Genomic DNA, 17,758 nt, shown 5'->3' with positions numbered 1-17,758 from the left:
CTGCCATAAAGCCCCCCTTGTAGATAGTGCCACACAGCCCCCCCATAGATATTGCCACACTCCCTCTAGTAGATAGTGCCACACACCCCCTGTATTGCCACACATGCCACATGTAGATAGTGCAAAAAATACCCCCTGTAGATAGTGCCACCCCCTGTAGAGAAAGCCACACAGCTTGCCGCCCTTGTAGATAGTGCCACACACAAACCCCCCGGTAGATAATGCTCCCCCTCGTAGATAGCGCCATTGGGGTTCCCAGTAAGAGTGAAAACCCCAGCCAGAGCATTGCCGATGCTCTGGCTGGTGATTCCGCTCCTGGAGGAGCCCCTAACTTCTCTGTCCAGATATGGATAGTGACGTCAGGGGATACTCCAGGAGCGGAATCCCCAGAGTCGGAAATGCTCTGGCCATGGATTCTCCTCCAATCGGAGCCCGTGATGGAACTCTCCATGTAGGGACAGGGACGTCAGGGGCTCCCTCTAGGAGCGTAATACCTGGCCAGAGCGTCGGCAACTCTCTGGCCGGGGATTCCGCTCTAGAAGGAGTGAATGTCAGAGCAGGGAGCGGATAGTTTCCTGCTCTGCCATAATATTTAATTGTATCTGCGTCCTGAGGACGCAAATACAATTGAATATGGCAGTTTTCGGGATAACTCCGGGACAGTAATCTGCCAGGATTGTCTCTATAAATTTAGGAAAGTCCAGGCAAATTTAGGACCGTGGGCAACTATGCCCATGCCACACGGCCCGGTGCTTCTCCTTCCTTCCCTCCTAGTTGTGCCTGGGGCACATGCTCCGCCTGCCCCCCTAGCTACGCCCCTGATATAGGAAAGGGTACTTGACCACGGAAAGCAAATTGCAGCATTGTTAAAAATAATTTTAACAGATAACTTACCTCAATAGGTATATCAGTTACTCCAAGTCCAAGTCCCTCAGAAATAACAAACGCAGTGGCCGCCCAAGTAGTGTTTTTGTTAGGAACAGATACTTGAAATTTTGTTGTTAAAGATGAGCTGTGAAAAATTGTTATTTTGATGAAAAAAAAACAAAAAAAAACTGACTTTTATAAACCCTAATTAAAGTGCTCCAATAAATTATGCATTCCAAGAATAATTTGGCTACGCTTTGCTTTTACCTTGAAAGTTGGTCATTCACCGCTATTTAAATGACTTAGTATCATTACATTGTGTTGTCCAGAAGTCACACTCAATTTCACATCAAATGTACATTAGCATTAGGATGTAAGCAAAAGGTTTTAACATACCTTATATTGGTGTCCAGCCAAATCCAGGTTTCTGGACAAACAGGTTTGGCCATTTGGGTGAAAGCCACTTCCTTAAAAGCTTTTTCATAATAACCTATAGAAATTATATATGTCAGTTCCATTGTCTAAAAATACTTAGTGTAAAGCGGGATATTGTATATCAGTGATGTTTAACCTGTCACATTATGGAGATGTAAAATGTGGCCCTTGACTTCATTAGAGAGACGCATATTCATTTAATAGTTTAATATTTTTATTAATACATTTCTTAACCTGATTCTCAATTTGTTTCCTGTTGACTTTAAAGGGGATTTCCAGTCCCTAAAAAATGATTGCCTATCCTCAGGATAGTTCATCAATAGCTGTTCGGTCGGTGTCCGACTCCTGGGAACCCCCGCCAATTAGCTATTTTGAAGGGGGTGCAGCACTAGTACGAGCGCTGCTTCCCCTTAATTTCTTCTTGCTCACTGTGAATCGTCGACACACATGTAGCGGCGATTGAAGTGAATGGGAGGAGGCTTCAATACTGTGAATTGGCCATCAATTTTTAGGGACTGGAAAACCCTTCAATTGTTAAAATAATCCGATATTTAAAATGTGGTTGTTTTTTTTTCCTACAAAGAAACTTCCATAATATGAAAAATGGCAGTAGATAGATGTGAATAGAGCCTAATAGGAATTTAGAAATTGAATATTTAAAAAATTATATTATTTTTTAAGACGTTAGCTGATGAGAGAAGGATTTTTTTTCCTATCTTTGCACCACAGATTGGTTAGAAAACCTAGTCGGTGGACAGGGGTGGGCCCTGACTTCTTTACGATGGACCAGGCTTTAGGCTTTCTAAGGCTGGGTTCACACACACTATTTACGGATGTAATTTGGGCGTTTTAGCCCCGAATTACGTCCGAAAATGCGGCTCAATAGCGTCGGAAAACATCTGCCCATTCATTTGAATGGGTCTTACAATGTTCTGTTCCGACGATCATTTTTTTTACGCCCCGCTCTCAAAAGGCGGGGTGTAAAAAAGACGCCCACGTCAAAGAAGTACCTGTCACTTCTTCTGAGCCATTTTCCATTGACTCCATGGAAAAACAGCTCCATTTATGTCCGTAATGGACGCAGCAAAAAGCGCCTCAACATGCCATTACGGCTGAAATTACAGAGCTGTTTTCTCCTGAAAACAGCCCCGTAATTTCAGCCGTAACGGAACGCTGCCGTGTGAACATATCCTTATGCTTATGTTGAACTTGAAATCAAAAAGCTAAACTGCACTCTGAGTACTGTATTTCAGACACTGGTGACATGGTATATGGAGGTCGATCGTCACATCCTGTTAGTGGGAAAATACTGTGTTCAGAGAGAGGGTGAATGAACTAGAATTTTGTTTTATGTTTTTATCATCTGCTGAAAATATAATAAAATTGGATAGTTGCAGCAAGGCGTTGGATGGACAGGGTCAAAAAATTTAAGACAAGCTGTGAATTATCTGCAAAAGAGTCATTCTTCGTGGAAACTCATGAAACACAATGTGACAAGTGCCTAAAGGCATTTCTAAGGTAAGGAAAGCTAAAGCATCATCAACACATAAGGTCAAAAACTCAAAAAGCCAAGAGAAACCTTTAAAAAAAAAAAAGTTTCTTGTGTGCCCTCCACTGCCCCTTCCAAACTGCAGGAGAGTGGTAGTCGGTTGCTTGGAGGACTTCCTTTCACTTTAGCAGTATACATTTTTACACCCATTACATATCAATGTGATTTAAAAAAATAAAATAATAATAATTCAGGTGGAGGTGTTAGTACAAGTTATTGTAATAACCAGGGACGCTAATAAGGAAATAGGGCTGGTACAGCCATTAAGGGTGCAGTCAAAGTGTCAAAAAATTAGGGCCCGCTACTCTATTATTTTGTATTGACTAATAGGCCCTAGTTCATAGAAGCCGGGCCAGGGCTTCAGAGCCATGATGCTTCCTATCCTGACAGCAAGGAGGAAAGGCAGAGGAGACTAGGAGAGGATGAGGAGGAGACTAGGAAGAGATGATGAGGAGACTAGGATGGGAAAGGAGGAGTCACAGTGTAGCTGCAGGCGGGAGTCAGGACACTTCAGAGCCAGACGCTGACAGGCTACAGCACAGAGCAGAAGTAAGGAGGAAAAGACTGAAGCTGCCCTGCTTCCCACAGAGTCCTTGGTGCCTGTGAGATTGTCTCCCCTCTCCCTAGAGCGTTCCTGGCCCCTGATAGATTAGGCCCGCTCTCCTTACAGAGTCATTGGTCCCTGATTGATTGGGCCTCCATTCCTTTTAAACCCCTTAATGACCGCCGATTAGCCTTTTCACGGCGGTCATTAATGGGCTTTATTCTACAGCGCGGCCATTCCATGGCGCTGCATTAGAATAAAGCACACAGAGCAGGGAGCCGTGAAATCTCCCTGCTCTCAGCTGCCAGAGGCAGCTGAGGGCTGGGGGCGTCCCTTCTCTGCCGGGTGAGATCGATATAAGTATCGATCTCACCCGTTTAACCCCTCAGATGCGGTGCTGAATAGCGTGCACCGCATCTGAGTGGTTTTGGAGAGAGGGAGGGAGCTCCCTCTCATCCCACTGACACCAGGCGATAAAATCGCAGAGTGTCTGTGTCTCCGATGGCAGCCGGGGGCCTAATAAAGGCCCCCAGGTCTGCCTGTCATGAATGCGTGCTAGAATATGCCAGAGGCATGACCTAGCAGATGCCTGTCCGTTTTAAACGGACAGGCAGTAATACACTGCAATACAATAGTGAAGTCCCCTAGTGGGACTAGTAAAAAAGTAAAAAAAAGTTGAATAAAGTTAATTAAAAAAAATGTGAAAAAAAAATAAATGAAAAACGCACTTCTTCCAATAACAAAATGCTTTACTATTAAAAAAACAAAAAACACAATAAAGCAAAAAAGTTGCACATATTTGGTATCACCACGTCCGTAACGACCCCGACTATAAATAGATTACATTATTTAACCCGCACTGTGAACGCCGTAAAAAATAAAATAAAAAAACTATGGAAGAATTGCTGTTTTCTGTTAATCCTGACTTTAAAAAAATGAGATAAAAAGTGATCAAAAAGTCGCATCTACTCTCAAATGGTACCAATAAAAACTACAAGTCGTCCCGCAAAAAACAAGACCTTATATAGCTATGTCGACGCAAAAATAAAAAAGTTATAGCTCTTTGAATGTGACAATGGAAAAATGGAGAAAATGGCTTGGCCATTAGGGCCCAGAATGCAAGCAGGGGGAAGGGGTTAAGGAGACCATGGCACTGGTAAATTGAGCCTCCTGTCCTCATTGAGCACTTTTCCCTCGGCAGATTGGGCTCAATTTCCCCCCCATAGAGACCTTGACCCCTAATAGGTTGTGACCCTTCCCCTCATAGACACCTTGGCCCATGGAGAATTGTGTCCATCTTTCAATGTACCCTTTCCCTCTCATATCCACTAGATAGGCCAAAAAAATCCTGACGGAGGCATCTGACCCCTGTTTCTAAGTACAGGGTTCTTGGTGGAACAATCGACTGAGCATACACTGTATTTCTCCAGATAGAAACAGCCTCATGAGAGCGCTCTCTCTATGGGGTTCCCTTGTACTCAGGATCAGTGGTGCCCCCAGCAATCAGAACCTACCATTCAGATTTTTATGACATCCTATGGATAGGCTATGAAACAGTAGTTTGTTATTAGCCCCTTTCATATATTTTATATGTTTCACTTCATGTGCTGTTTAGAGATAAGATAAAGATAAAGCGGCCAACCCCATAATAAAAATGAATATGTAATCTACTTTCCCCACACTAACCTTTTAGATGGATATATTTTTATGAATTATGTTTTTGTAATAAACGTTTGTAAACATTAATAATAATAAACTTACCATACCAATTATATACTACAGCATCAGTCAGACGTGCTAGGGAACTCTAGGGGGATACAAAAACCATCAACTGTTTTAGTATTCAGGGTACAAATTGGTATGTATGAATCAGAAGAAGTTAGATGTTCCTTTATATATGAACGTACCTGATAATATGTATAGAGTTCATTTTCAATCTGGAAATAAAAGGTAACATTTCATCAGAAGACATTTTTCTTTCTCTTTGGAAATAAAAGGTAACATTTCATCAGAAGACATTTTTCTTTCTCTTTGAAAAACATTTTAAGAAGGATTGATTCAGATATGATGTATAATTTCAGTAGAAAAACATTGACTTTGTCATGAACAATGTACTGATACAATTCTAGGGCTTTTGTATATAAAATGTGGCTAGCTGTAATTCTGTATCTAAAAATGCCAGATGTGTTAACCAGTCATGTGCCATATGCATAATATGTTCTACAATATTTTCCAGTATAGAAAAGCATCAGAAACCAGTAAGTGGTCTCATGAAAATGTTATGCTCATGTAAATGTTTTGCTTATGTAGCAAGACTAAGGCTGGCCATACATACTGTATATGATAGCTTTTAACAAAATTAGTATTCGGCCGACATTTATCTTGTATAAACATGCAAGCCAGTGGGAGATACTGGCAGTTTATTATTATTAAATCTTGCAGATGGTATCCCACCAGCTACATCCCTGGGTTTCATATTGCATGTGTATGTTAACCAATCTGCCGATAGACAACATAAAAAATGAAGAGAAAAGGACAAATCTTCTTGTGCAAGTTTATATACATTCACAAAAACTAGTACTATTGAAATACAATAGAGCTGCTGCTTTAAAACAGATGTTTTGCAAAACTGATAAATGGAATAAATTTGTTGCGGTGTCTCCCTTTCTGGTCTAGTTTTATCCTGTATAACTTTACATCAGAATTAGTAAATCTGCCCCTACATTTTTTTTGTTCACATTGCTTTTCCAGCTGTTTTTGTCAGTCTATATCCCCTTTTTTAATATAAATGGAAACCCTTAAAGAGAAGACGTTTGCATTGCTTGTTCCCAAGAAGCATTTTGGGATGTCATGTAGACGTTCCTGCATCTAAATATAAGCGTCTTCTCCCCGTTTTATATTCAAAATAAGTACAGAAGACACAAGGGCTTAAATATGGAACTAACATTGATATAAATGTAGCAATGGTGATATAAATGTAGCAATGGGCTCTAGACGAGGGAGAAAAGATTGGAGAAAACTTTAGGTGTACAGGCCAAAATGTTTTGCTAATAGTTACAAATAAGTTTCCAAGTTTATTGTAAGGACAATAGTTGTAGAGCACAAAGCACACATTCATGAATGAAAAGTGTAACGTTTTGGGTGGAGACGTAAGTGCATGTCATCGATACTCACTCTGCTGGCAGTTATATCATTTCTGTCTGCCAGGAGCAGGCAACTTTTATCAACCACTTGCAAACACACCAAAGACCGTGATTCTTTTACACTGATAGACAAGGACACATTTTCTGATGGTTCAGCTCTGTTTTTACTCCATGATAAAGTCACCTAGATAATTTAAACAATTAAAATATAATTCCAAGAAAATATACATTAAATAATGAAACAATTTAAAAAAAAAACTAAATTGTACCTGGTTTCCTATTGAGGTTTTAACAGAAAACACTTGAGAGATATTTTGCACAATATCACCAAAGCTCCCGTTAATATTCAGGTAATACACCATTAGCTGGGCGGTGGGAGTCCAGGAATAATCAGGAGTTAGACTAAATGTCGTTTTGTTCTTTCCTGCAGATAAAATCCTCCCATTGGCCATAACCTAATAAAAAGAAAAAATGATTAGCGTGATATGTGTAAATAAAATGTTTTATTATATGCTGTGTCTAAAAGAAAAGTCTGACATTATTCTCTAGACAGAAACAAAATTACTTAGGTTGAAAAAAAGACACATACTGTAAAACCTTTCCCAGATCACATCATTCATTGCTAAATTATCTATAACGCTCAATGCCATTTGTAATTACATAAACATCTAGCCCATTTGTGAATATATTTGGATCACTCTTTGTTTTTATCCCTTTAAACACCCTAAAATCTTATTTGTTTTTCCAATCGGCACTCAGTGGCAGTACTGAAAGGCCACATTCAGACGTGGCAGAATTTTTCCGCTGCAAATGTTGGTGCAGATTGGGGGCAATTACACAACGAATCTGCACCAACATTTGCATATTTGACAGGTAATTCAGATGTTGCAGAAAACACAGCAGACTTGCCACAGATTTCAGTTTTTGCATTGCAAAGGCTAAAATACGAAGGGAAATTCCGCTTCTTCTCCACAACAGACAGTGCATGCTGCGGACTGAAAATTCCACACCTAAGCCTATGGTCCGCAGCGGAGTTTTCCGAAACATCTGAACTAACAATCCTAAAAATGTATAGAAATAAAAGTAAAAAATGGCCGCTGGAGAATTCCACTGCGGACTGTCCGCAGCGGAATTCAACAGCAATTCCGCCACGTCTGAACATGCCCTTAGAGTTGAAAGACTGCATGTAGTGATCTTTAAAACCAGAAAGAATTGATATAGAAAGTATGATGAAAAATGGTATAGCTTTTCATTATACAAAGAATAACTTTCACATCAGCGTCACCCTTCCATTGATGGGTTCCACTAGACCTTTCCGGAACGGAAATAAACGGCAACCATTTGCAACGGAAGCATTACCATTGAAACCAATGGTAATGCAAAGGGAAGCTTTGGTTTCCATTTGCCTTTCAGTTGATGGGTTCCTTCAACGGAAAGGTCCAGCGTGACGCTGATGTGAACAGGCACTTACTTGCTGAAACTGGAATACCCCATTTAACAATCCAATAATACTATCTACTATGCATAAAAGATTACATAGACTTAGGGCACATTCAGACGTGGCGGAATTGCTGTGGAATTCCGCTGCGGACAGTCTGCAGTGGAGTTCTCCAGCGGCCGTTTTTTTCATTTATTTCTATACATTTTTAGGAAACTTAGTTCAGACGTTGCAGAAAATTACTTTGCGGAAATCAGGCTACGGTGCAGAATTTTCCCTCAGCAGCATGCTCTTTCCATTGCGGAGAAGAAGCGGAATTTCACTGCGGATTTCAGCCTTTGCAATGCAGAAATTTAAATCTGTGGCAAGTCCACTGTGATATCTGCAACGTCTGAATTACCTGTCAAATATGCAAATGTTGGTGCAGATTCATTGCTTAATTGCCCCAAATCTGCACCAACATTTGCAGCGGAAAAAATTCTGCCATGTCTGAACGTGCCCTAAGTGTGCCTGGGTGGTGCTTGACAAACTGCTAGCAGTTAGGGCGGATTTACATGAACGTGATTTATATCCGTGCAACCCGCGTGAATTTCACGCGGGTCGCACGGACCTATGCAAGTCTATGGGGCAGTGCAGACTGTCCGTGATTTTTGCGTGAGTCCGCTGCGTAAAACTCACGACAGGCTCTATATTTCGGCGTTTTTCGCGCATCACGCACCCATTGAAGTCAATGGGTGCGTGAAAATCACGCGCGCCACATGGAAGCACTTCCGTGGTACGCGCGTTATTCGCGCAACATAAGTAAAAATATGAATGTAAACAGAAAAGCACCACGTGCTTTTCTGTTTACAAACATCCACACGGAGTGTCATAATGATGGCGGCTGTGTGAAAAGCACGCAGCCGCACACCATATGAACATGACACATGGAGCTGACAAGTGCCTTTTGCGCAGGCAAAACGCCAAATTTTTTGCGTGCACAAAAACGCACACGTTCGTGTAAATCCGCCCTAAGGGTATGTGCACACGATAACGTCAATTACGGCTGAAATTACGGAGCTGTTTTCAGGAAAAAAACGCTCCTGCATTTCAGACATAATTGCTCGTACTCGCGTTTTGCGAGGCGTCAATTACGGACGTAATTTGGAGCTGTTCTTCATTGGATTCAATGAAAAACGTCTCCATTTACGTCCCAAGAAGTGTCCTGCACTTCTTTGATGAGGCTGTTATTTTACGTGCCGTCTTTTGACAGCGACGCGTAAAATTACAGGCCGTCGGCACAGTACATCGGCAAACCCATTGAAATGAATGGGCAGATGTTTGCCGACGTATTCGAGGCTTTTTTTCAGACATATTTCGAGGCGTAAAACGCCTCCAATACGTCTGAAAATAGGTCATGTGAACCCAGCCTAACAGTCATCCCTTAGACTATTTCTAGCTTTGTCTCAGACTAAACGATAGCAATACAACACTGTAGCTGAGATAGCCAGGTTTGTGGACTGTCTCAGTGGTGTCCTAATGGATGTAAAAACAATGAGGAAATGAACTGCTCCTGTTCCTCCCCTTTACAAGCTGATGCAGCACCAGCTTGTACAGATCTCTCTGTAAGGCCTGATTCACATGAGTGCTGCGCATCTCGGACGTGAAAAACTGCATCCTTGCTCAGCGCTGAAGGGGACACAATGTCACGCATCCCCCATAGATGAGAGTCTATGGACGGATGCGTGATGCGTGAAAAGATAGGACATGTCCTATTTTCCCACGGACCCTTCACACGGTCCGTTGAAACAACGGCTGTGTGAACGGCCACATTGAATTACATAGGTCCGTGGGACGGCCGCTGTTTCATAGGCCTAAGCATGTGAAAAAGTAAAAAGTCCAGAAAAAAAGGAGATATCCAGAGGTATAACTTGAAGCTTTTGGGCCCAAATTAAAAATCTGTAGCAGGGCCCCACGTACATGTGCCATTTATAATTCTTGTGTCTTCTTATGTGGCAGAGTGACCTTTAGGCCTCTGAGATCTTTCAGAGACCATCAGTCTCGATCGAGGGGGTGCCAATGGTTGTCATGGCCACCCAGGGGCCTAATGAAGGCCCCCATGGCTGCCTTTCGTCATCCCCTGTTAAGCCCTGTCTGTAAAAATGACAATATACTGCAATACACTAGTATTGCAGTGTATTGTAACAGTGATCCAACGATCACTGGCTCAAGTCCCCAAGGGGGACTAATAAATTGTGTAAAACAATTAATAAAGTTTTTAGTAGTGTAAAAAAATTAAAACAAAATATTAAAAGTTAAAAAAAAAAATTTCCCATTTCTCCTCTAAAGTAATGTAAAAAAATAAGCAGAATTGATGTCACCGTAAAAGTCCAAACTGTTACAATATACCAATATTTAACCTGCACGGTGAATGCCGTAAAAAATAAAAAATTAAACCGCCATTTTTGGTCACATCATATGCCACAAAAAATTAAATAAAAAGTGATCAAAAAGTCTAAAAAATGGAAAGTACAGCTCAACCCGCAAAAAATAAGCCCTCATACTGCTGAATCGACAGAAAAATAAAAAAAAGTTATGGCCCTCAGAATATGGCGACAAAACACTAATTTTATTTTTAACAATTAGTTTCTTCCTTGTAAGTAGTAAAACATAAAAAAATATATACATTTTGCTTCGCCCTAATCGTATTGACTGGTAGAATAAAGTTAACATGCCATTTTTACCATACGGTGAAAGTCCTAAAAACGAAAACCCTAAAAAGGTTGAGGAATCGCTGTTTTTTTCCTATTCCACCCCTCAAATAATTTTTTTTACAGATTCCTAATACATTATATGGTACAATAAATGGTGCCGTGAAAAACTACAAACTCGTCCCGCAAAAAACAAGCCCTCATATGGCTTTATCGACGGAAAAATAAAGATGTCATGGCTTTTGGAAGGTGGGGAGGAAAAAATTAAAACGAAAAGGGGTTAACCCCTAAGCGCAATAGTATATAGTATATATAGTATAAGTACAATAGTAGCGTAGGGACCATGACAAGATTGCACATGTTCCTGTCTCTACTTAGCTCCTGTTCCCCAACAGGTTAAATTCCTGAGAGCACCCCTGACCGCAGAAGGAAAGGGGACATAATGGTATTGTATTAGGGAAGGAAAAAAATGCAATGGTCAGCCAGGTTTAGACTATATTTTTTTACAGTGCTCTACAGGCAAGATTACGACATCCCACTGGTGATCAAGGCCACAACGTGAGCAATTCAAACACCCTAAATAATACTTACCACATAATAAATATCCTGTACACTTGGGACGGTATCAATTTTTACATTAAATGGTGTTCCAACCTGCATGATACAATTTTAAATGTTAGCATAATACTATTCTTATAAGTCTACATTATTATATGTCATTCTAATTGCATCTTTACAACATAAACATGGCACATGCTTGTTCACACATATCAAAAGAAAATCAATGAATAATCAATTTCTGTGCAAAACTCTCCCTTGATCTTTTTGAAGCATATGGGAAAGGGGAGAAACTTACTTAAAAAAATTCACAGCCAGACATTTATGTGTTAATGACTTAAATTACCTCTAATACTGTTTTTGATATTTGCAGCCGGATAGAAGGGCGTGTCCCATATGATTTGTCAAAGTAGAATAGCTGAGTGGTGTTCTGGTAATCAACCTATGCCAAAAATATTAGTTTCAATATTATTAGAAGAAAAGGAAAAATTAAGTATAAAATGAAGTATAAATTAAGAAATACAAAGCAAGGGTTCTGCATAGTAATGCAGCTGCCCCTATATCTACATACACTTGTTGAGTTTTTTTAAAGGTGTTGTATGAGATTAAAAAACATGGCTACTTCCTTTCAGAAACACTGCCACTCTTATCCATAGGCTATGTCTGGTATTGCAGCGCAGTTGTATTCAAATAAAGGAGGCTGAGCTGCAGTACCAGACACATCCTATGGATCAAAGTGGCACTGTTTCTGAAAGGAAGTAGCTAGGTTTTGCTAATTGCATGCAACCTTTTTAAAGAGGCTCTGTCACCAGATTTTGCAACCCCTATCTCCTATTGCAGCAGATCGGCGCTGCAATGGAGATAAGAGTAACGTTGTTTTTTTTTTAAAAACGAGCATTTTTGGCCAAGTTATGACCATTTTTATATTTATGTAAATGAGGCTTTCTAAAGTACAACTGGGCGTGTTTAAAGTAAAAGTACAACTGGGCGTGTATTGTGTTCGTTACATCGGGGCGTTTTTACTTCTATTACTAGCTGGGCGTTGTGTATAGAAGTATCAGCCACTTCTCTTCACAACGCCCAGCTTCTGGCAGTGCAGACACACAGCGTGTTCTCGAGAGATCACGCTATGACGTCACTCACTTCCTGCCCCAGGTCCTGCATCGTGTCGGCCACATTGGCACCAGAGGCTACAGTTGATTCTGCAGCAGCATCAGCGTTTGCAGGTAAGTAGCTACATCGACTTACCTGCAAACGCTGATGCTGCTGCAGAATCAACTGTAGCCTCTGGTGCCGATGTGTCCTCGCTGGTCCGACACAGTGCAGGACCTGGGGCAGGAAGTGAGTGACGTCACAGCGTGATCTCTCGAGAACACGCTGTGTCTGCACTGCCAGAAGCTGGGCGTTGTGAAGAGAAGTGGCTGATACTTCTATACACAACGCCCAGCTAGTAAAAGAAGTAAAAACGCCCAGATGTACATACACAATACACGCCCACTTGTACATAACTGTAAACACGCCCAGTTGTACTTTAGAAAGCCTCATTTACATAAATATAAAAATGGTCATAACTTGGCCAAAAATGCTCGTTTTTAAAAAAACAAAACGTTACTCTTATCTACATTGCAGCGCTGATCTGCTGCAATAGGAGATAGGGGTTGCAAAATCTGGTGACAGAGCCTCTTTAAGTTCTATAAGAATACGTTTTCTTTCTACTCACCTCAACTATTATAACTTGGATTGACTGAAGAACAGGGAATTTCACGTCAATAATGGCAGATTCAGGAATGGTGTAATTCAGGAATGTGATATTGTCACCTAATATACTACCACTGATGCTTCTGCTCCTGCTAGTCCAATATTCCCCGGCTAACTGAGTTATTTTAACAGAAACTGTTTTACTCCTTTCCTCCTTAGTTAAGTTCTTATTGTCAATCCTTTGTACCTGAACCTGACGAAAAAAATGGGAAACAGACATTATGATAAGTATGTAAAATATTGTTACACTTTACAAATTATTGTGCTTGAATTATTAGTGAATTGCTTTAATAACCAGTTGTTATTTCCCAACTCTCTCCCTTCTGTAGGTAATTGGTATTTGGAGTTTTTCCAATATGAACTATCAAAGATTCCAAGACAATTGCCATGCTGCTGAGACCAACACGGAATTTAGTTAGGTCTTAGGAGAGGGCAGCAGAGGATCTAATGAATGGCACCATTTAGATACTTGGTGGGGATAGTAGAGCTCCAAGACTCTGGTCAAAAGCTGTATTTTCATTGCCCAATGCTTCACTTGAAATACAACCATGAGGCTGGGTTCACACAACCTATTTTCAGGAGTAAACTAGGTGTTTTACGCCTCGAATTACGCCTGAAAACACAGCTCAAATACGTCGGCAAACATCTGCCCATTCATTTCAATGGGTTTGCCGATGTACTGTGCCGACGATCTGTAATTTTACGCGTCGCTGTCAAAAGACGGCGAGTAAAATAACAGCATCGTCAAAGAAGTGCAGGACACTTCTTGGGACGTAATTTGAGCCGTTTTTCATTGACTTCAATGAAGAACAGCTCCAAATTACGGCCGTAATTGACGCCTCGCAAAACGCGAGTACGAGCAATTACGTCTGAAATGCAGGAGCTGTTTTCTCCTGAAAACAGCACCGTAATTTCAGCCGTAATTGTCGATATCGTGTGCACATACCCTAAGTGTGAATTAAAGATAAAGTGGGTTTTGCACCTACAGTCAGGAGAAAAACAAAGTACTTCCATTTAGATTTCTATGGTTTTACGTATCAGAACATAATAATAAAAAAAAACACACCTGGTCCTTAGAAGGTCCTTAGAAGGTCTTAAAATTAGGGAAATACAACCGCAGATGAAAAAACAACATATGACAAATTACACCGTGTCAATATTTAACACAAACTAGGCCAAAATGGAAAAGCCATGTGTGAAAAACGAAGTACACCCTTACGGCACATTCAGACGTGGCGGAATTGCTGTTGAATTCGGACTCTGCAGCAGCCGTTTTTTACATTTGTTTCTATACATTTTTAGGAAACTTAGTTCAGACGTTGCGGAAAATAACTGTGCGGAAATTAGGCTGCGGTGCAGAATTTTCCCTCCACAGCATGCTCATTATGTTGCGGAGAAGCAGCGGAATTTCACTGCGGATTTCAGCCTTTGCATTGCAAAAACTGAAATCTGCAGCAAGTCCGCTGTGATATCTGCAACATCTGAATTACCTGTCAAATATGCAAATGTTGCTGCAAATTCGCAAAGAATCTGCAGCAACATTTTCAGCGGAAAAATTCTGCCACGCCTGAACATGGCCTTACTGCTTCCATAGGAATAAATAGGGTAAGCTGCAGCGAGGTGCTGCTAATCAAATACCCTCGATTGACCATCATCAAGTGTGACCACCTCCATAAAAGCAGAAGGTTTGGCATTTTGGGGGTCTCGAGCAATAATGCCCAGCGCCACAAATAATATTATGTGTAGTTTAATAAAATTGACGATCATTTATAAACGTATTATAGCACCATCTAGCGTTTCAGCGCTCCCCCTATAATGCATCCACCTTATTAAGGTGGACACACATTCGCGGTTTCTCTGCTCCTCTGTTTTCTCGGTTTCATCTTAGGTGATGTGGAAGGATCTCTGCTAGTGAGCCGGCTGTTATTTAATCCTTGTAAGGCTTTATTCAGACGAACGGGAATTACGTCCGTGCAACGCGCGTGTTTTTCACGCGCGTTTCACAGACCTATATTAGTCTATGGGGCCGTGCAGACATGTGCGTGATTTTTACTCAGCGTGAGTCCGCTGAAAAAAAGTCACGACATGTCCGTTCTTTGGGCGTTTTGCGCGAATCACGCACCCATTGAAGTGAAAACCACGCATGTCGCACGGAAGCACTTCCGTGCGAACAGCGTGATTCGCGCAACAGCTGTCAAAAGGATGAATGAAAACAGAAAAGCACCACATGCTTTTCTGTTTACAAACATCCAAATGGAGTGTCATAATGATGGCGGCTGCGCGAAAAGCACGCAGCCGCGCATCATATGATGCTGCCACACAGAGCTGTTAAGTGGCTTTTGCGCAAAAACGCCACGCTCGTGTGAATCCAGCCTAAGAATAAAGCCTTAAGAAGGCCTGAATGTCCTCAGCAAACTTTTGGAATGCCACATTCTAAGGATTAATATTTTTTTTAATTTTTAATTTTAATTCCCCCAAATATGTTTTGGGGGACAGATCCGACTTTAACCCCTTAGTGACCTGCCTATTTTAGGCATTAATGACAAAGCTATTTTATAAAAAAATGTAATCGTCACGTTCAAAGAGCTATAACTTTTTTAGTTTTCTTATATTGTTTTCTTATGTTTTAATACTTTTACACAGTATAAAAACATTTTTCAAAATTATTTGTTTTTGTGTCGCCATATTTTAAGAGCCATAACTTATTATTTTTCCGCCGATGCAGCTGTATGAGGGCTTTTTTTTTTTTTTTGCAGGTACCATTTTGAAGTACATGTGACTTTTTGATCACTTTTTATCACATTTTTTTTAAGGCAGGATGAACAGAAAACAGCAAATCTGGCATTGTTCTTTATTTTATTTTTTACGGCGTTCACTGTGTGGGTTAAATAACGTAATAACTTTATACTTTTCTTTGTTTTTTCATAATAAGACATTATGTTAGGGGAAAAAGTGGGTTTTTAATTTTTTTTTACTTGGGATTTTTATTTATTTATTATTAACTTGATTAATTTTTTTTTTAGCTTTTTCTTAGTCCCGCTAGGGGACTTCACTATGCGATCATTTGATCGCTTTTATAATACTCTGCAATACTTCTGTATTGCAGTGTATTATGCCTGTCAGTGTAAAACTCTGCCTAAGGCCCCATGCACACAAGCGTAAAAATCGTCCATAATCGACACATTCACTTCTATTGTTCACGGACGCCTTATGGGAAGGTGTCTGGGACATAGAAGTGTATCGCAAAAGATAGGAAATGTCCTATCTTTTGCTGTTTACAGTCTGTGCTCCCATACTTTGTATGGGAGCATGGGCCGAAAATGCGGTCGACTGCCTGCAGCCGTAGGCATGGGGCCTAACCGAGGCATACCTGGGAGCCTTTGTTAGAACCCTGGCTGCTATAGAAACTATCGGCACCCCGTGATCGCACCAGTGGTGTGAGAGAGGGAGCCCCCTCCCTCTAAAACTACTGAAATGCGGTGGTCCCTACTGACCTCCACATCTGAGGGTTTAGACGGGCGTAATCGATGTTGATTTCGATCCCGCCCACACGAGCAGAAGCGGTAGCTGAGAGCTGGGAGCTTTTACTTCTCCCGGCGGCGCAGATATATTCTGATGCAGTGCCGTAAAAAGGCATATGCATCAGAATAAAGTCTGTTAGTGACTGCTGTGAAAAGTCGTATTGGCGGTCAATAACGAGTTATTGTAGTACCAAGACAGAACCGGTATAGATAAAAAAAATTACGTTTTATCCAGAGGAAAATTTGAGAAAATTCCCTTCATTTTTTCCTTTTCTAATTTAACGTAATTAGTTTAACTGGACTTAACTTTATGTCACAAAATAATCCCCGCTTTCTCCCCTGTATAACGATACAAAATATGTGTGCTTTACCCAACTGACATTATTGCTAAATCGCCAGAGAACAAATGTCACAATATTTTTTCTAGCGCGGCTCCTGCCTTTAGGTGGTACTGTATGTGGGATCTGTAAATAGGTGCAAAGCACTTGTGTACAGACATTTTCATTGTAGGCATAAGTGTATATAGGTACAAAAACCAGTGACAGGTAATAATTTGTTTTGATTTGATATAACATAAATTCTTTGATATGAATCCATTATTTTATGTGTCTAAGTAAAATGTGTCCATGTCACAGAAATTAGTCCCTGAAGGTGTGGGTGGCATGCGGACGATTCTCCTCTTCCCCATCAGACTGTTAGAAGCCTGTGACATCATCGAGCTGTGATGGATTTCCATGTCAACAGCTAAATGCAAGTAGAAAACTTCTCGCATTCGGGTCCCATTGCAGAACACAGCGCATGTTTTGAGGTATATTTGTGTGGTATATGCTACAGCGACATAAACAGCCAGATTGGCAACATGACAGGGATAATCTTTAGCGTCTTCTCTGCTAAGTCATGCTGCCACCGTTATGGAGTCCAGACAAAAAAAAAATTGTAGTTCCAGCAGCCAAGGGAAATTTTCAAAATAAAAAGCTTTTCTTTAGAAAAACATGTTAAAAACATGGACGTGTACGCTCCATAGAAGGGGGGGGGGGGTCAGAATCGCTTACGCGTTTCGTACTGGAGAAAACAAGTCCTTATTCATAGCTCTAAAAAACACATGTGAAGCCCTCTAAGATATACACAAGAATGAACAAGGCGCCTCCTCTGGAGGAAGCACCTGACCAGAAGAAACCACACCTGTGCATTGATTACATTAGGTATGTGTGTTACCTGGGATAAGTAAACAAAAATGAATTCAATGTTGTATGAA

At 40.8% G+C, this 17,758-nt stretch overlaps 1 protein-coding gene across 1 annotated transcript in view; it reads right to left on the bottom strand.

Annotated features, from left to right (window-relative positions):
- Positions 1–17,758, bottom strand: part of LOC142760983 (CD109 antigen-like) — a 79,000-nt gene that overhangs the window by 38,893 nt on the left and 22,349 nt on the right. The window contains exons 11-19 of the mRNA XM_075864159.1: positions 12,945–13,175; positions 11,571–11,666; positions 11,258–11,320; positions 6,808–6,993; positions 6,570–6,722; positions 5,303–5,332; positions 5,157–5,202; positions 1,264–1,357; positions 895–1,012 (exon numbers count right to left, since the gene is read on the bottom strand). Coding sequence (XP_075720274.1) covers positions 895–1,012; positions 1,264–1,357; positions 5,157–5,202; positions 5,303–5,332; positions 6,570–6,722; positions 6,808–6,993; positions 11,258–11,320; positions 11,571–11,666; positions 12,945–13,175 — 1,017 coding nt within the window. The remainder of the gene's footprint in view (positions 1–894; positions 1,013–1,263; positions 1,358–5,156; positions 5,203–5,302; positions 5,333–6,569; positions 6,723–6,807; positions 6,994–11,257; positions 11,321–11,570; positions 11,667–12,944; positions 13,176–17,758) is intronic.

This window comes from Rhinoderma darwinii, chromosome 4, assembly GCF_050947455.1.
Source record: "Rhinoderma darwinii isolate aRhiDar2 chromosome 4, aRhiDar2.hap1, whole genome shotgun sequence".
NCBI classification, from domain to species: domain Eukaryota; kingdom Metazoa; phylum Chordata; class Amphibia; order Anura; family Rhinodermatidae; genus Rhinoderma; species Rhinoderma darwinii.
This window is presented reverse-complemented; position numbering and strand designations above follow the sequence as displayed.